Consider the following 17,200-nt stretch of genomic DNA (forward strand, 5'->3'; position numbering starts at 1 on the left):
TGATCTGACTAAGTCTTTACTCAGCTACGCGAGGAGTGCTTCCGAGAGCGCGTTAGTGAGGCCTGAGCTTCTAGGGTAAACAAAACTAAGCCAATTTAGGTAACAAGTATGTCTCCTAAATCCGGAAACTCACTAGTCTTCATTGAGCCGTCCCATGCGTGCCAGTTGCAGCCGTTCAGGGATAGCTAGATCCACAGCCGGATCAACAATCACGTGCTCAATACTGTGCACACGATGGATATTTGGACTATATACCATCCAAATTTCATGTGACAATTTATGAATGGGGTTGGTGTGACACTGCCTCTCTGGCTACTTCTCCAGATGGATGAAAACTGATCTGATCTGATCTGAGATGAGGTTAGTCTATTTGAACTCCGTTTTCAATAGTCTGATTGCTGCTGTAACTTCAGGGCAAAACTAAGCTGGATTGTCTAGTTCTTAATTGCTGGTAATTCTTCTGCTGTTTGCATCTTTTATCGTTTGCACCAGTTTCGATCGATTTCTAGATCGCGTCGTAATCCGATCCAGTGTATCGCGGCCGTTCACACTCCACAAGAATAATATTATCAAGCCTGAAAATGTCTTCGTCCCAGATTTTCCGAAGCGATGTTGAACAACTTGAACAAGTACCGCCAACACCTATGAGCGAGGCTGACCTGGAATTGGTCTCTTCCCCTGCTGTGATCGATACTCCGTCTGAGTCTGAATCCACTGCTGCTCCCGCCGAGCTGTCGTCATCCTCCAAACCTAATGCGGTGCCTGCGTCGCCCTCATCTCCTGGTTCAGGATATGATCGAGTAGCTTCAATGACAGACGTTTTGAATTCTGCTCCGAATTCTCCTGTTTCTAAGATCACAGACTCCGTCGTCGCTGGCTCTATTGCGACTGACGAGATCCCCGCTGCTGAAGAATTACAATCGCCTGCGCTTCCCCCTCGACCTCTCTCGCCTATGTCACAAGCCCAAAAAACTTTGCAGGAAGCCTTCCCGTCAATTGATGTTTCAGTTGTTAAAGCAGTTTTGATTGCTTCTTCAGGCGTGGTCGATCCCGCGTTTAACGCCCTGCTATTTCTATCCGATCCGTCGTTCAAGCCTGAGATCGCTCCGGCAGTCCCAACCGTTGCAGCTTCTGTTCCTCCCGCTCGTTCTCATTCAGAAAAGCAAGTTTTAGATGACGAGGAATACGCTCGGCGATTGTCTGCACAGATCAATGGTAGTCAACGACACCATCAACAACAGCAGCAGCCATCGCGGTCTCGTCGACGATATCCTCCTTCTGCAGCAGAGGATCACGCCCGTCGCCAAGCTTTGCGCGAGCATGGAAGAGTTGACACGAGTGACTACGACGGAGGTGATGGATCAGCTTATTATGGAGATAGAGAATACTCGTTTTTTGATGACGATCTTCCCGTGATTAAAGAGAATCTTTCTCGAGGTTTGCAAGAGACTCGTAATCGAGTCAATGACTGGGTGACGAGTTTCAAAAAGAAACTCGATGGCGAGGACGAGGATTATTCTGGAGAGTCAGATTACTATTCTCGAACGCAGAAATCCTCGTCATCTTCAAGGACGCGGCAAACGGTTTCAGGTACATCGACAACATCTAGTGGACGGAAAACTCATTATGATTACTCACTTGGCCAAAGGCAAGCGTACGATAATGATCCGCAAGTGCTCGATGGAAATTTTGACAATTTGAATCTTGTGTCGCCGACCACAGATGAATATGCGCCACCACGTCCGGCACGACCGGTCAAGTCAGCAACTGCCGACGACGATGATGAAGAGTTGTATGCGGAGCCCCCTCCTAAGCCAGCACGGCCCTCGTCACCGCGAACTTCAGGGAAGTGGGAGCCACTGAAAGCGGTAGAACCCACACCAGAGGATAACGATCCTTTTTTTGTGGGCGATAGCGACGATGACGCGGTCGCTGTTACTCCTGGAGAAGTTGAAAAGAAACAAGTCCGATTTGAGACACACGAGTAGTAGACCTGTAGTAGATGGAGATTCTGAACTTTTTTTGGGGTATTTAACTTGTTGCTTTGAGAATATTTTTGTATGTACATATATATTATTATATATAGATTTTGGAAAGATTATTAGATTATAGTTTGTTGTAAATAATTTATAGCGCCGGCTTGCCGATAGCGTCTTGCAAGGCCACATACGCGTTTTTCGGCCCTGGAACAGGTCCTAATGCTGGTTAACAAGCGGAACAAAGATATCGAAGCCAAACCATTAGCATACCCTTAATAAGTATTAAGCCTTCGTCTGGAAAGACTTTGATGACCAAGGCGTTCTGAGTTGTGGAGCTTTTGCCGCCCATTCTGCCTGCCATTCTGAAGATAACATTAGTAAGACTTAACGAGTAAAAAATCTAATTCTGTATATACTTTTTCCCTGGCAATACACGACCGGGATCTTGATTTGCACCGATAGAGCCACCACTTCGATGCTTGAGAGTTGTACCATGGGAGGCACGCAGACCTTTGAACCCCCAACGTTTCATGACACCTGAGAAACCTTTACCTTTGGAAGTGCCCCAGATATCGACATACTGACCCTCTTTGAAATGGCTGGCTCTGATTTCGGTTCCGATGGGAAGTAGCCCGTCTTCATTTTTGACGAGAAACTCGGTCAGTTTGGCCTTTGGTGGTATGCCCTTGCGAGCAAGATGCCCTAGCTCTGCACTTGGAATATTACGAGCATTTCGTGCACCCGCACCAACCTGGACGGAGTAAAACCCGCCGACATCTTTAGTTCGACAGTTTGTCACTTGTACACGGTCGACCAGCAACATTGTGACTGGAATTGCAAATCCTTCGTCATCGTAGTAAGTCAACATACCGACTTTAAGCGCTAGCACGCCAGTTCGAGACGATAGTTTTTTTCTGCTCATCGCTGAATCCAGAGAATTGAACAACTTCGGCAATGGCAATTCCCATTTCTCGAGTCTGGGCCGGTTAGGATCCGCAGGGAGAATCTTGATCGAGCTGGAAATGGGCGTCGATACGGCATCCGCAGTAGATGTAACTGTCCGCACTCGCATTGAACTACCCAAAAAACGCAGTCCTAAAGACGGTCGAATCGCTATCCGAAATAAATCCATAACTGATTTAGTATTTTTGAACTTTCGTTGGTTCCGACAATCAAAACTACTTTCTGTGACAACTTTTGCTATAAAAATTCGTTTGGGTGGACTTTCTGCCGAGAAATTGCAGTGTAGTTGTGGCGGTGCAAGTTGAGCCTCAGGCAGTGCCTGTTCGGAACCGCTTCGATTAATTCAGTATATCCAAATGTACAGATATAATAGATTAATTGTTCTAATTATTCTCTGGTTTTTTACTGGAACTGTTCTGGGCAAATAAACTGATATGTCACGAAGTATAGCAGTAAATCTTGAATCTTCTAGCAGATTCCTTTACGGGTCAAATAAGTTCTCTAGGACAATTCTGCGACCAGCATTGGATCTGAATCGCCCATTTTCTAGTTTTACCTCGTACGGGCTGCGCAATACAGAGCCAGTTCAGGTTCATGTGAAAACCTCGACAACGCCGCTAGCTGATGCTCTGCGGGCACGGAACGAGAAGCCAAAACATAAGATTGTGGTGGACACTGAACTTCCGGACGTTAGCTCGAAGACACCGCGGTTGATGCTGTACTATTCTGCTTTTTTCGGCGTCATCGCGTTCATATCCTATGGCTTTTTCAATTACGAGCGCCAGCAATCACCCGTTGTCTCGTCTACAATGTACACTGCTCGTCGTTCTCCGACTGTTCATAAATATCTCGGCAGCAATATCCGCTTTCGCGACCCATTCCCTTGGATATACGGTGATATCAATACCGTCCGCGGGTTTATTGACTTCGAATATATCGTTATTGGCTCAAAAAATGTGCCCGCCAGGATTCATTTCTCGAGTAGTCGCCCCAAATTTGGTGAGCCGTTTGAAATGACCGCCTGGGAGTTAAAACTCGAAGACGGCACTGTTGTTGATTTGATGGATGAAGATGATCTCGTTGGTGATCTGACTGCTTTCGATATCGATGAGAACGATTCCAAATTGGTTAAATAACTGTTTTGTTTTTCTGTGGGCTATAGCTATTTTTGTATATACGAGCTTCCCCTCTTTCATTCAATTTCAGCAATGTAACCTAAACTATGTAGACTCAATCTCCGGCATTTTCAAATTGTCCTCTCTCTTCTTCATTTCTCAATCTAAACGAACTGTTTAAATTGATCCATGGCTTTACATATTGAAATTTTTCCTATTCACAAACTAGATCACTCATTTGACAATAGGCGTAGTTTCGGAACACAATTGCAGCCATTCAAATCAATTTCTTCTGCGTCCTTAACCTAAAAATGTCCACTTCTGATATCCATACTCAGAATTGTAACAAGTATATTCTAGTTGGACGTTCCGCTTTGTTCATGCAACACTTGATTGACGATATATTAGCATTCTTTTCGTAGACCATTTGCCTGATCAATCTCCAAACTACGTGCTGTCCCATGATTTTCTATCCAACATCTCCAAATGATAGAAAATAAATTATATATTACAATCCAAAACAAATACTTTTGCTGCTCTCCATTTCACTACATGTCGATCGTCTCATTAAACTCCAATACTTTCGCATCTCTCAGCCCATCTACTCCGGTTGTTGTACCAGTATATTGTTCATACTGGCTGTTCTCCGCCACGAGCACTAGACCCGACACCCGTATGCTTTCAATCAGTGCAGGAACGATGTTAAGAAGTCGTGAGCAACATATTAAACCCATAAGATTGTTACTGCTCGCAAACGTAGTGGCTTCTCGTAAAGAGCTGCATCGGTGGTCCTCTACTTCCGTAACCGGTAAGTCATGTGCACTGGTAAATCGCAGCTCTCCTGACGGCGCAGACTCAGAAATGTCAATGCAGAAAAACACAGGATAATTCGGCTGCTTCCAGTTCAACACAGTGCATACGTTAGGATGGTGCGAACTAAAAGTCAACGATCTATTTCTCTGGATTTCAGGCGTCCCTGCAGCTGCTGCTGCTCTCGCAGCAGCTGATGTCCTCTTCCTCGCTTTGCGAGCGTGGTCAAAAATTATATCCAAAATCCTGTCCACAAACGCATTTAGCCCTGCCATTGACGAAGCTACATTAAGATATGTCTTCTCGACATCTGTCGGATATATAATGCTTAGATCAAGATTAACCTCCAGCTTTAGAAGCTCAAGCGCGTCTGCAAGTGACAGAAACGACAAGTAGAGTACCTCAGATACGCTACTTGGCTCAGTAGCAGCACATACTAAGTCTCTTCTTAATGCTCTCTCAGGATACAGTTTCCGACCCAGCTGTTGAAATTCCTCAAAGGTGATGGTGCATAGAGGCACCTTGAAGCCGTAAACATCAATAGTCCAATATGGAAATACTACTGGAATTCCATCGCGAGTCAGCTGAACAAATATTCGGGCATAAGATCCTGATAATGACGAGGCCGTAACAAGGGCATGAACTTGTGTTGGCTGCGGATGTCGTGGGTTGAATGATGACGAAGCTGAAGATACAATATTTGTTGACAACAAAGCATTATTCACTACTGTCGATCCTGACAGTGCTGAGTCAGTGAATCCTTCTGACACAGAGTTCACAGATGAAGATCCAATTACAGAAGCAAGCGAAGAGGGTATTAACGCTTGCGGTACCGTCGGTTCAACCTGACTCGTCGATTTCCAGTACACGTCAAAATTTGTGATCTCTAACGGAGTACCTTGATATGGCTTGATAATATTAAACTTGAAAGTAAGATCTCCTATCACCTGAAGTCGTAGATCAAACAAAGGTAATGTACATTGTCCTGTGCCATTTGACGCCTTGAAAATATGAGGTAGAGCTGTAGATTTGGCAATGATGCGTGACCCAAACGTCGGGAAAACTTCAAAATCTATTATGAATTCATCTAAATCATCAATTTGAAATGAAAGCGTTCGTGAGTCATCTGCCAGCGGCAAAAGTAAACTCCGAGGAATGACATCCAAAAGTTTTGATGAGACTGTGAGTTTGGCAGCTGGAATATTGGAATAAAATTGAATTGCTGACTGTGGATGCGATCTAACAGAGGACGGGGAAGTATCGGAGCCAGATGACATTGCAACAATAGAAGGCGACGATGTGTGCAGACTGGGGGATGCCCGAACTGAAGAAGTCGCTATCGGCATTGCCATACCAATCGGTCGCTGGCTCACAAGAGCTTCCAGAGACGATGGTAGCTCGAATACTATTTCGACGAATGTCTTTTTGTCCAAAAAGTTGTGTCCATATCTTCTCAAAGGAAGAATAGGAGGAGGAAGTGACAAGTCTGGAATGCCTTCCACATCTGCTATGTCAGAGTCGAGCTCCATAGCAGATTCAAATACTAGTCTGTTTGAACTGGTATACGTAGTCTCTATTGTGGGATCCGACGACACATCACTCATCGGGAACGTACCGTCAAATGACCTTGAATCCGTTGAGTCTCCATTACGTTGTTCCAAAGCTGTTTGAGCATCCATCAAAAGCTGGATACAATCCAGATGACCTTCCCAGGTAGCATAATATAGCGGTGAAAGTCCCTTCTGATCAACAAAGGAAATATCGGCACCAGCATCGATAAGTGCTTTGACAGTAGTTGGATGACCTTCTGAAGCAGCATAGAATAGCGCAATCCATCCATTAAGCTTGTCCACAGTATTGATATCTGCCCCGTAATCTTTCAATAGCTGAATGAGTGAAGAGTGGCCAGCCTGTGCAATCAAATGTTGAGGATAAAGACCTTCCGCATCAGGCATGATAGTAGCCTTGGATTTCAACAGCAGCTCTGTAATGGAGTAGAGGCCGCGTTGGCATGCTACACTGAGCGGAATGTAGGATTGCTCACTCGGAGGGTCAACGCACGCTCCAGAGCTCAGAAGCAGCTCCACACATGTCGCATGTTTTTGAGAGATGGCAAAGAGCAAGGCTGTATAATTATCTTGATCGAGAGCATCAATTGGTGATCCAGCAACTAGAAGAGGCCCAATCATCTGGCTTTGGCCATGTATGCACGCATAATGAAGAGGAGTTCGTCCATAGATATCAGTTACTGAGGCATCAAATCGTATTTTCGCAGCATGCTGAATCAACAAGTCAAGGACCACATTTCGACCCGCAATAGCAGCCTCATGAAAAGCGGTACGGTCATTAACATCGTCTTTTGCAGACAGATCAACCATATTGGTGTTGTAGAGTACTCGTAGAATGTCGTCTGATACGTTGGAAGTTATAGATAACAAGAAAATACGAGTAATTCGATCGCCAGCATTTGGTGCCTGTTGAAGTCGTTGGATCCACTCTCTGATCGAAGATTCGGACTCTCGAGAAACAGTTTTCAGAAAATCCAAATCGAGCTCTTCTGTTGTTCGCTCAATTGAAGAATTGTCAGAAAGCTTGTGATCAAAACTAACAACCTCACCATCGGCCCAGGCTTCCAGCTCAAGTAGGGATGTCGTGGCTAGATCCGAAAGTTCAGCGATTTCCTCTCGATGAAATACCGGCTGGACTTCGACGGCAGTGGAAAGATACAACTCCTTAGTGTGTGATTTAGACCGCTTGTCCCATTTCTTCAAAACTTTAGAAAACCCGGTAGCGTTGAGTTCTACAAATTGCTCAAGTTTATCCAGATCACGACGGAACCGAAAAAATCCTTCGTGGAGGGCGACGAAAGTCGCAGAAGTTTTGACAACAGTTCCCAGTTTAGCTTTAGCAGTTTCCTTTTTCTCAAGTAGCGCAGCCAAACGAATTTTCAGCTCGGCTTCCTTTTGAAGATAAAATGCGTTGACTTTGTCTAGCTCTCGTTCCTGGGTTACAGTCAATTAAAGAACAAGTAGGAGCGACCGAAATACTAACCAGACGAAAGAAGAAGGTAACTTTGTGAGCCTGGAGAGCAGCCTGGATATCTTGAGGACGCTGGCCAACATTGTTGTGTGGGTCGTTTCCCAGAGACTTAATGAGCTGAAGAAAAAATCAGTCAGAAAAATCAGTATTCATACGCAGAATCAGACGAGACCTACCTTCTTGAGAGCCTTGTAGTTAATGAACGAATTGGCGTACTCTGGAAGCTCAAGCTGGCGCTTTGCTAAATATTTTCCAAACTTCATTTAGTGATTCGCCTTTTGAATTGTTTTGCGACTGCTAGGGGTCGTCGAAGCGTTTCTGCGCACGAAGATTGGCCGTCCTTGCAAGCGAGCGCGCAGGCTTGCAAGCTATTATACGGCAACTACAGCTGCGAGGATATGATCTGCGGCGATGAAGCACACGAATTGAATCAAGAAATCCGAAAGAATCTCGAGTGACTACCACAAACGAATGATAAAAAATTGTTTTTCGAGGACAGTTTTAATCAACGCGTTTTTTGGTAGCTATGCGCAAAACCACAGAGCCCTTTTGGAAAGTCGTTGAGTCGTTGAGTCGTGCTCGCGAAGACAGTAATCAGAGCCGCGGTGCATCTGCTGGCTAGCACAAAACACGTGGGACCTGAGACTAGCAGAAAACAGTCAAAACCATGCAACAACAAGCCGGTAATGAAGGAAAGAACTCGACCGACTAACAGCCCCTTTCTTGCTCAATTTTGCTCGATCAGGCTCCTCGTTCAAGTACGATTTATGAACAAATTCCAATATGATTTCCTCTTTGTGCTATCTAGACCCAGCCAATCCGGCACAAGTCTGCGGCCACGAGTAGTGGGGTTTGTGTATGTAGTTGTCCTGCCAACGAGCCGCACTAACCGTAAACATAGGACTTGCCGAAGTCGCTGTAAGGTCGCGACATCGAGTATTTGGGACAATACAGATGAGACAGATAAAGAGGATTGAAATCCTGCTCTTGAGTACCATTCATTATTAGCATCGCTGTAGATTCTACTCATTATGGCTCCTTCACGACGAAAAGCACAAATAAATGCAGGGCCTGAACTATCGGCTACTGTTCACGAATCTAACGAAGACGTTCTAGCTACTCCTCCGCAAGTGCCAGTTAGATCGGACCAGCGGTTGTCATCACCTGCAATTTCGCCTTTCCAATCTATATATATTGAAGAAGCCAAAGCAATATCTAACAAAGTTCAGCTAAGTTTGAACCGAAGTTTGCTAGTAAATCAGCAATTGACTGCTGAATCTGCATCGAGACTCACTGAGGAAGAGCACGAGATTGTGAAATTGATTTACCAACTGGATGCAGAGCGTAAGTACAATCTCCTTGTTGTTTATTGTTAGACTAAAATATATTTTAGTGATTTCCCGCCGGAAGTTGTTTCGAGACAAATATCTTGCAGCTGCTGCACGCGCACGACAGCACACAGAAATGCGCATATACCGTATACCGCGGAATCTTCGACAGCGGACACTGGCAGAACTACGAACTTCCTCTCTCACTCTATAGCAGCATGCATAATATAATATTGATCTCAAAATCCTAATATCTCTTGACGACAACGAGCAATTTCCAAGGTTCTATCAACAAGTATAAACGTTCGATCGTGAAACGAAATACAATCTACCACTTTTACAATCCTCTTCTTGGCTACACATGTTATATACAACTTATAAATCCTACAGCATCCATCTCCACCTGTCTATTAACCATCATACCAATCCTTCTCGCATGCAGCCATTACAAAAAGAAACAATTAACCCTTAATCAAAATAAAATGCAACTTATACGAATCACCAAATCTTTCGTATCTGAGACTCAAGCACGTAAATGAGACAAAAATGTTATATCGTGAAATAATTAGTTAATCTTATTCTCCTGACGATAAGCGTTTGAATAGCGGCTCGTAGATGGAGAAAAAAGTCATATTGACTAAACCTGTGCGCGCGATAGATACACCTAATCCTCTGTACATTCGGGGATGAAACACACTGAAGTTTCGCTTAGTAGCAGGAGCACCCGGCGGTCGCATGAGAATATCACGCTGGACAATAGATTTCATGGTATCAATCGGAAAGAGCAAAGCCCAGGAAAAAACGCCACATAATCCCCCTGATATTGCAATGACGAGCGGGCCAGGCTCGTCACTGGTTGGATTGTACATTGAAAATAGCTGTTTCGAGGATTCGTAGACTGTAAAATAAAGAGACGTGCCGAGAGCATCTCGAGCAAAATGGTATCGGAATCCAGAATACAGTCCTAATAGACCCCGTTTGCTAACAATCTCTTTTGCAGACTGAAGAGCACCTTTAGGCTGAAGGTTGATTGGTTCGGAAGTATTTACAGATTGTGATTGAGCACCTGGCGAAAGAGTGGAAACAGTGGTATTACGACTCTGCGCAGCGGCCGCGCGAGCCATAAGCAACTCGATCTGTGTCGACAGTTTAGTAAACTCAAATGGACATGAAAATAGGGCAATGAATCCGCCAGAAGTAAAGCCAGCAAGAAAGTACGTCGGCAGTGACCGAAACAAGCTCGCAGGAGTAGGAGACGGCGAGTCGGGCTCCTCAGGAAGCAAAACAAAAGTCGGGCCAAACAAAGACCGGAATCCTTGCGCGTAGAGTTCACGACATTGTGCGTAAATTGAGAATGACATTGTCCGCACGATCGATACAGATATCATGGGAGCGCCAACCCCACGAAAAAATCCTTGCACACCTTCGGTTCGTTTCGTGACCGAAACACAATCGAACACGCTTTTGAATTTATAGGCTTGCATTCGAGTCTTGACGCTGTCAAAAGGGAAACCGACAAATGTTGACACCAGACTAGACAGCGCAGCTGAAACTGCAGTAGAGTACTCCTTCTGGAGTGATACGGCGCCGGCAATCTGTTCCTTTGCTAGTTCCTCGTTGTTCAAACTCAAAGCAGAAGTAGAAGCATCTGCAGTAATAGACCGAGGCTCTGCAGTGGGTGAGGTAGCTCGTGCCATGATATTGCCTGCGCTAACAGAGCCCAGTGAACAGGCCGAATGGACTTGTTGACGGTGATAGACGACTGAACCAAATTCCCGGTCGGAATATTGGATAACGAACCGTAGTCTCTACGACTCTTGTCCACAACAGCGGCAGTCGGCTTTTCTTACCAGTGACGTCCGTTGCAAGATGTATTTTTTTGACAATTATCAGTTCACACTTTTTTTCTTCCGTCCAGAGAAGATCTGCATGCACTGGTTGTTTTTGTACTTAGTATTTTGTATTACAATTACCATATTCCTTCTGACGCTTTAATATTTCATTCCCTTTCCTCTTCTTTGCAGAGACCCCGCCGGAAACCCAAACCTTTAACCCCGGATCCGCCTGATGCTATTCCCCTGCGCCGCAACCTGCTTTGTCGAGATCCAGTTATCCGAGGAAAACTACAGATTTACCAGACTTGGGAAGTAGTCGGTGATCTAGTTTGTAATGGACTCAATAGATCTGGTGCTTGTTTAAATGAATATGCTATTAACAACTTTGAACTCATCGTCAGATCCTAGTTATTGGTCGGCAATCCACGTCGCTCGCGCGATATCCAGCGCAGCACTCTGCTGAATCGTGCTTCGTCTACCGGCATCCGTCCTTCGTCTCGCGCCCATCTTGCCATCTGATCCGTGTATACGTCCATTACAGCGCCTACCCCTTCACGGCGGCTACGGTGAGTAATAATCACTTTCCCGACAAACTTCTCAGCTAGTTCACATGTCCTTGTAAATACGGGACCATTCGTATGCTCCATTTCTGAAACCAGAGATTGTAGCGTTGTCTGCGCGCTGTCGAAAGTTGAAAGTCTGGCACCGACGGTTTCAGCAAATGATTCTGCCGAAAACAAATCTTTCACAAGATCGGCCGAAAACTGCGCCAATGAACCATTCCCTATACTGCCGACTCTTAGAACTCGCATAATGGGCTGTATACACGACAAAATGCACTCGCAAGCTAGAGGAGTCATTTCAAAGTGGACGCTTCGTTTCCACTTCATGAATTCCGCGCCTTTTGCCTTTTTTACTTTCTGGTCCTTAAATACGGATACATATACTCGTATAGCCTCTAAAAGGCGACGTCTTTGATACTCAGTGTCTTGTCTAGCTCGTCGCACTTGCGCTCCTTTGCTCACTTTTTTCTCTCTCTGTGCTCGATTACTAAACATCAGTGATAGTGTCTTGTCCAGTTCGAGCATCTGATCATCATTCATTTCTTCGGAATCACTCTCACTTTCTCTGTTGGATTCTTCATCAAACCTTGGCATTCTCAAGACTTGACCTAATTTTTCTTCAAACTCTTCCTGTGCTTCTTGTTCTTCTTGTTCTTCCTCTTCTTGTTCTTGTTCTTCCTCTTCTTCCTCATCGTCCTCTTTACTGCTCTCATCGGAACTGTTGTCGCCATCTTCCTCTATATCCATCTCTTCCTCGGCTTCCTCTTCAGCTTCAGTTGTTATACCCAAGTCCTGATACCACAGGGTCAAACATTCTTGGTTTATCAATGGTGCGCACCAAGAAACTACTTTCCCCACAAACTTTTGAAGAGCGATTGAGCGTCTAGAAGCTGTTTTTGATACCATCAGTGCTATAGCTGAGGCTGTATCAACATCAATACAGTCTTCTTCAAGCTCGTCGTTATCTCCCATATCACCCTCTCTGTGTTGTCTTTTTACCTTCTTCCCGTGATGATTCGCTTCCCTTCTTCTCTTTTTGGTTGAACGAGGTAGCAACGCAAAAATGGATTCTACTATAGTTTGGCTGATGAATAATATGTCTTCCGTCTCCGCTTCCGTGATAACTGCGGCACATGTATTGATTACCAAGCAAACCGTCAACGTTTCCGCGGCCGCTAACATCCTGTAAATGTCTTTCTTGGTATCTGTAACTTCCATTGCAGAAGCCTGGTTGCGGAGTTTTGCAATTTTCTCCAGCAATGTCCGAGCGTGGTTCTCACTGTTGACTGACAATGTCTGCTTTAGCTTTCGCTTGCTTGCTATGAGCTCGAGTAAGACGAGACCTAAACTTGAAATCTCGTTCTCATCAGACTCAGGCCATGTGGAATTGTCGGGACTGTCCGCAATATAATTCCAAATCGCGTCTTCAACTATGCCCAAGGCATAACCAGAAACCGACTTAGAATCTTGATCACTTGCCGGCGCTCCAGCAACATAGTATACAATCTGCCATAAAATTTGTTTCCGCCAAAGTGGATTTACGTAAGCCTGCTCTCGAGCTGAATACAGCAAGTAAATCATACTACCGACTAAGTCTTGTCGCAGAGAAGTCGAGCTTCGGTCAAAGGCATTTTTCGATGTGCTGCCAAGTTCATCTGAGAGTATGCGAACCACATTCTCAAAGAATTTTGGGTCTCTTGAATCCAAAATTTTATGGAATAATGTGGAATACAAAGTCAACATCTGTGAAGTACTAGATGAAGCTCCAGCTCCGGGTGCTCCAATCCCAGGTAGAGGACCAATGTGTTCTAGAGCCACCTTTAGAATCACCGGCATGTAACCTGAATCCACTCGAGATACGAACGTATTCAAAAGAGCTAGTAAAGATGGATAGTTCATCTCTTCTGAATCCTTGTTGTCGAAGAGCTTAGCTTTCGATACAGATACTGAAGACACCGACAAACTAAGAATCCGTTCAAATTTTATTCGTGAATTCATGCGAGAGGATGTGCTATATGACTGTGCAATAACTTCAAACAGCGGATGTTGCATCAACAATGGTTTTGCAGTCTTCCCCCATGCAACATTGGCGTTGCCGTCGAGCTGATCTAGAGATATTCCTGGCATGGGCAGGCACTGATGGGTTCCAGTAACGACATTTTTTAACAATTCAAAATTCTCGGTATTTAATGGATCAGCGAAAATCCAGTTATATTTTCGTTTTTCGTATTTGAAATTCGAACGGAGTCGTATAGCGACACAAATTGCTGCATCTTCGGCTGTAAGTGAAAGATTTTGGAGAATTTCCACTTGCTGTTCATTCGTAAATAGTTGGTCTGGAAGTGACATAATCGCAGCACATATCACATTGTTGACTGTATAAAGCAACTTTTCATTCTGGTTTTGTAGATTTATCAAAATCTCAAAAAGTTCGTCTATATCTTGACAAGATAAGATTGTGTCATTGTCCAATAACCTCGGGTCGCAAATGACTGCTCGTATTGCTATTAGATGGGCAACTTCGCGCTACATTTATGGATTAGAAAAATAAATAGTAACAAGATCTAAATACATACATAGACAGTCTGCTGCGCTATCGTCTCGTAGCTTATATCCATTTCAGTTCGAATTGCAGTACACAAAGTAGCAATACCTGTAGGATATTGCTGCACAATCTAGGGTCCCGGTTAATACTCGATACCTCAAAAATAAAATAGCCTACCTTGCGCAAAACAGTGATACTTCTCTTGACGGCTTTTTTTTCTAGATTTTCAAGCCCTTTCAGGATTTGAGTAAAGATGGATCTCAGCCGAGATTCTGATCCGTCTACGAATTCAAGAATCGGCAATATCGATTGCTCGAATGCGATCTTCTCGTCACTTGTTATTGAAAGCAACAATTTGACTGCGCTCTCTGTAGCATTTAGTCCGTTTTTGGTAGCCATCTTTTGCTTGTGCTAGATAGTAGACCTGGACAACAAGTGAATGGAAGTAGGGCTTTTAAGAATATGGGTTGAAGGCCTCGAAAATTTCGAGTGCGGCGGTTCCCAAAATCGGCCCCTGAAAGTAGAACCAACTTTCGGTAAATCTGTGGTTCTCTATTACTTATAAAATAACAGCTCAATCTCAGTATCCAGTAACATCGCAGATTTGATATTATTCGTATTGATCACACTAAAATTATGAACGTTGAAATTATATTGTTACAAGTAAATAGGATTTTAGTTCCCGCTTCCCCGCTGTTTGAAGGCAGATACAAGGACATAGACGGCAGCAAATAGGGCACTCCAACATAATTTCATGCTATTCATTCTTTATTCAAAATAGTCATTAATTATTCAACAAAAGCAGTCCTTCAAATATGCCTCCCAGCAATAATTTTGCTTGATTCAAATGTGTATTCTGAACAATAGCCACATCTCATTCTCATTCGGTGCTCTCTTATGAAATCTATATTACACCGTCCAGGTCCCTTGTAACAAATAAATTTGTGTGATCAAAGCCATCTACTAAATGTAGCATAAGTTGCAGCAGCAAATAAGCAAAAGTTGACCGAATACCCGTCTACTTTCCGTACTGAATTGAAAGACACAGAATACTCGTGATTGCGGCGTGGGAGAACTGTGACTCTAGCAATTGCGACCATACACCTAAACTTCTCAGATTATTATGTTACACTGCAGTTCTAGTATTTTTGCTGGATAATTGAAGCGATATTTAAGCACGAGCTATCCTAAAATTTCAGTGTGCTATCCGCAATGGCTGAAGAGGTTATTCCCATGGGCAAAGTTGTCATGATTGATAACTATGACTCGTTTGCATGGTCTGTACTCATTCCCCTCATGCCTCTTCTAAATTTAAGACAACATAATTGTCATGCTTCAAATTACTAACCAATCGCCAGGAATGTATATCAACTTCTGTCTCAAGAAGGTGCTGACGTCGTTGTTTTCCGAAACGACGAAGTCACGATTGAACAACTTGCTGCTATGAAGCCGAGCCGGTTAGTTATTTCGCCAGGTCCCGGACATCCACTTTACGATTCCGGAATTTGCACCGAGGCTATAAAATATTTTTCGGGAAAAATTCCAATTTTTGGGGTTTGCATGGGAGAGTAAGTCAAATACGATTTTTTGCGTTGGCTCGAAATTAATATTTATCAGAGAATGCATTTTCGCTTTGTATGGCGGGACCGTGGCTTCAGCGGGTGAAATAATGCACGGTAAAACTTCTCCTATCGAACACGACGGTAAAGGAATATTCAAAGACATTCCGCAGCAAATCGCTGTCACCCGGTATCATTCACTGGCAGGCCAACAGGCCTCCCTTCCAGACTGTCTGGAGGTATCTGCGCGGACCTCAAATGGGATCATCATGGCCGTTCGCCACAAGCAGTATACTATTGAAGGGGTCCAGTTCCACCCAGAGAGTATTTTGACAGAGTCTGGAAATGAGATGGTACGGAATTTCTTGAATATTCACGGAGGAACTTGGTCTGAAGATCTCGTGTCCAGAAAGACCAGTTCTACCGCTTCTACAATTTCCTTAGCCTCCCCTGCCACACTCACTGGTAAAGAAAGCATTTTGGATAGGATATACGCAAAGCGAAAGTTAGATATCAATGCTCAAAAACTCGTTCCGTCGCTGACGCCCAATAATCTCCAGAGATTATATGATCTGGGTGTAGCTCCTCCACAGATTGACTTTGTCGAGCGACTAGCCAGCGAACCCGGAGCTGCACTTTTAGCGGAAATCAAACGGGCCTCTCCGTCTAAGGGTGACATTGAAGTGGACGCAAATGCAGGCGAGCAGGCAAAATTGTATGCTGAAGCTGGTGCCGCTGCTATTTCTGTCCTCACAGAGCCTCATTGGTTTAAGGGCACGATCGATGACATGCGGTATGCAAGACTAGCAATCGATAAGATTCAAAACCGACCCGCTGTACTTCGTAAGGAGTTTATCTTTGATGAATATCAAATTCTTGAGGCTCGTCTCAATGGTGCAGATTCAGTTTTGCTCATCGTCAAAATGCTCGACGAGGAGTTACTATCTCGACTATACTCATACTCGAAAGTTCTCGGCATGGAGCCTCTAGTCGAAGTCAATTCTGCAGCCGAAATGGCCCGCGCGATCCAACTAGGTGCTAAAGTCATCGGTGTCAATAACCGCGACCTCCACTCATTCGCCGTTGATCTCGGTACTACCTCGTCACTTGTTTCCATGGTTCCCAAAGGCACTATCCTGTGCGCGCTCAGTGGTATATCTGCTCGTTCAGATGTTGAAAAATATTTATCTGAAGGTGTCGGTGGATTCTTGGTCGGAGAAGCTCTCATGAGAGCGAAAGATACGAAGGCTTTCGTTGCACAGCTGATCGGGAAATAAGATTGTGCAATCTGAATCCAAATTTTGTAGAAATTTCTGAATGAGATAATTTTATTTTCCTTCTTTTAAATCGCTAATTTCTTGCATTGCGCCCTACTTTCGCTTAAATTCATATTTGTATTCCGAAAGGTAACAAATTGACAGCATGCATACCATAAATTAAGTCTCATAACCAAACGTAAAATCA

General features: G+C 44.2%; 8 protein-coding genes across 8 annotated transcripts; 4 read left to right on the forward strand and 4 right to left on the reverse strand.

The window, feature by feature from the left end:
• The first annotated feature begins 359 nt into the window (after positions 1–359).
• Positions 360–2,101, forward strand: V1516DRAFT_670564 (uncharacterized protein). The gene has a single exon (XM_066921390.1). The coding sequence runs from the start codon at positions 582–584 to the stop codon at positions 1,986–1,988; it is 1,407 nt and encodes a 468-aa protein (XP_066778791.1). The 5' UTR covers positions 360–581; the 3' UTR covers positions 1,989–2,101.
• Positions 1,965–3,278, reverse strand: V1516DRAFT_670566 (mitochondrial 54S ribosomal protein uL3m). Its single transcript, XM_066921391.1, has 3 exons — positions 2,396–3,278; positions 2,250–2,341; positions 1,965–2,195 (listed from the first exon to the last, which is right to left on the reverse strand). The coding sequence occupies exons 1-3, from the start codon at positions 3,109–3,111 to the stop codon at positions 2,128–2,130; spliced, it is 876 nt and encodes a 291-aa protein (XP_066778792.1). The 5' UTR covers positions 3,112–3,278; the 3' UTR covers positions 1,965–2,127.
• V1516DRAFT_670567 (cytochrome oxidase complex assembly protein 1-domain-containing protein) lies at positions 3,243–4,458 on the forward strand. Its single transcript, XM_066921392.1, has one exon. It carries the CDS (start codon positions 3,377–3,379, stop codon positions 4,076–4,078), a length of 702 nt encoding a protein of 233 aa, XP_066778793.1. The 5' UTR covers positions 3,243–3,376; the 3' UTR covers positions 4,079–4,458.
• On the reverse strand, positions 4,342–8,380 carry V1516DRAFT_165241 (uncharacterized protein). Its single transcript, XM_066918683.1, has 3 exons — positions 8,083–8,380; positions 7,919–8,023; positions 4,342–7,869 (listed from the first exon to the last, which is right to left on the reverse strand). The coding sequence occupies exons 1-3, from the start codon at positions 8,167–8,169 to the stop codon at positions 4,606–4,608; spliced, it is 3,456 nt and encodes a 1,151-aa protein (XP_066778794.1). The 5' UTR covers positions 8,170–8,380; the 3' UTR covers positions 4,342–4,605.
• Positions 8,381–8,604: 224 nt separating this feature from the next.
• V1516DRAFT_670569 (uncharacterized protein) lies at positions 8,605–9,723 on the forward strand. The gene is made up of 3 exons (XM_066921393.1): positions 8,605–8,762; positions 8,808–9,250; positions 9,300–9,723. The coding sequence occupies exons 2-3, from the start codon at positions 8,938–8,940 to the stop codon at positions 9,446–9,448; spliced, it is 462 nt and encodes a 153-aa protein (XP_066778795.1). The 5' UTR covers positions 8,605–8,762; positions 8,808–8,937; the 3' UTR covers positions 9,449–9,723.
• Positions 9,446–11,204, reverse strand: V1516DRAFT_670571 (mitochondrial carrier domain-containing protein). Its single transcript, XM_066921394.1, has one exon. The coding sequence runs from the start codon at positions 10,929–10,931 to the stop codon at positions 9,810–9,812; it is 1,122 nt and encodes a 373-aa protein (XP_066778796.1). The 5' UTR covers positions 10,932–11,204; the 3' UTR covers positions 9,446–9,809.
• On the reverse strand, positions 11,205–14,689 carry V1516DRAFT_710391 (uncharacterized protein). Its single transcript, XM_066924244.1, has 3 exons — positions 14,355–14,689; positions 14,209–14,307; positions 11,205–14,158 (listed from the first exon to the last, which is right to left on the reverse strand). The coding sequence occupies exons 1-3, from the start codon at positions 14,574–14,576 to the stop codon at positions 11,474–11,476; spliced, it is 3,006 nt and encodes a 1,001-aa protein (XP_066778797.1). The 5' UTR covers positions 14,577–14,689; the 3' UTR covers positions 11,205–11,473.
• A 592-nt stretch (positions 14,690–15,281) lies between these two features.
• Positions 15,282–17,083, forward strand: V1516DRAFT_670581 (indole-3-glycerol phosphate synthase-domain-containing protein). The gene is made up of 3 exons (XM_066921395.1): positions 15,282–15,454; positions 15,536–15,745; positions 15,795–17,083. Exons 1-3 carry the CDS (start codon positions 15,390–15,392, stop codon positions 17,011–17,013), a joined length of 1,494 nt encoding a protein of 497 aa, XP_066778798.1. The 5' UTR covers positions 15,282–15,389; the 3' UTR covers positions 17,014–17,083.
• The last annotated feature ends 117 nt before the right edge of the window (positions 17,084–17,200 follow it).

The sequence above is a fragment of the Lipomyces oligophaga genome, assembly GCF_038497815.1.
Source record: "Lipomyces oligophaga strain CBS 7107 unplaced genomic scaffold V1516scaffold_2, whole genome shotgun sequence".
NCBI classification, from domain to species: domain Eukaryota; kingdom Fungi; phylum Ascomycota; class Lipomycetes; order Lipomycetales; family Lipomycetaceae; genus Lipomyces; species [Lipomyces] oligophaga.

Bases quoted from the DNA above. Each gene is read 5' to 3' on its own strand.
- V1516DRAFT_670564 (XM_066921390.1), top strand. From the start codon at position 582: ATGTCTTCGTCCCAGATTTTCCGAAGCGATGTTGAACAACTTGAACAA.
- V1516DRAFT_670566 (XM_066921391.1), bottom strand. From the start codon at position 3,111: ATGGATTTATTTCGGATAGCGATTCGACCGTCTTTAGGACTGCGTTTT. The intron at 2,342-2,395 runs GTATATACAGAA...TGTTATCTTCAG, and splicing joins CGTGTATTGCCAGGGAAAAA to AATGGCAGGCAGAATGGGCG. The intron at 2,196-2,249 runs GTATGCTAATGG...AACCAGCATTAG, and splicing joins AGGCTTAATACTTATTAAGG to GACCTGTTCCAGGGCCGAAA.
- V1516DRAFT_670567 (XM_066921392.1), top strand. From the start codon at position 3,377: ATGTCACGAAGTATAGCAGTAAATCTTGAATCTTCTAGCAGATTCCTT.
- V1516DRAFT_165241 (XM_066918683.1), bottom strand. From the start codon at position 8,169: ATGAAGTTTGGAAAATATTTAGCAAAGCGCCAGCTTGAGCTTCCAGAG. The intron at 8,024-8,082 runs GTAGGTCTCGTC...TTTTTTCTTCAG, and splicing joins ACTACAAGGCTCTCAAGAAG to CTCATTAAGTCTCTGGGAAA. The intron at 7,870-7,918 runs GTTAGTATTTCG...ACTGTAACCCAG, and splicing joins TTACCTTCTTCTTTCGTCTG to GAACGAGAGCTAGACAAAGT.
- V1516DRAFT_670569 (XM_066921393.1), top strand. From the start codon at position 8,938: ATGGCTCCTTCACGACGAAAAGCACAAATAAATGCAGGGCCTGAACTA. The intron at 9,251-9,299 runs GTAAGTACAATC...AATATATTTTAG, and splicing joins TTACCAACTGGATGCAGAGC to TGATTTCCCGCCGGAAGTTG.
- V1516DRAFT_670571 (XM_066921394.1), bottom strand. From the start codon at position 10,931: ATGGCACGAGCTACCTCACCCACTGCAGAGCCTCGGTCTATTACTGCA.
- V1516DRAFT_710391 (XM_066924244.1), bottom strand. From the start codon at position 14,576: ATGGCTACCAAAAACGGACTAAATGCTACAGAGAGCGCAGTCAAATTG. The intron at 14,308-14,354 runs GTAGGCTATTTT...CCGGGACCCTAG, and splicing joins GTATCACTGTTTTGCGCAAG to ATTGTGCAGCAATATCCTAC. The intron at 14,159-14,208 runs GTATGTATTTAG...CCATAAATGTAG, and splicing joins TAGCGCAGCAGACTGTCTAT to CGCGAAGTTGCCCATCTAAT.
- V1516DRAFT_670581 (XM_066921395.1), top strand. From the start codon at position 15,390: ATGGCTGAAGAGGTTATTCCCATGGGCAAAGTTGTCATGATTGATAAC. The intron at 15,455-15,535 runs GTCTGTACTCAT...ACCAATCGCCAG, and splicing joins AACTATGACTCGTTTGCATG to GAATGTATATCAACTTCTGT. The intron at 15,746-15,794 runs GTAAGTCAAATA...AATATTTATCAG, and splicing joins TTTGGGGTTTGCATGGGAGA to AGAATGCATTTTCGCTTTGT.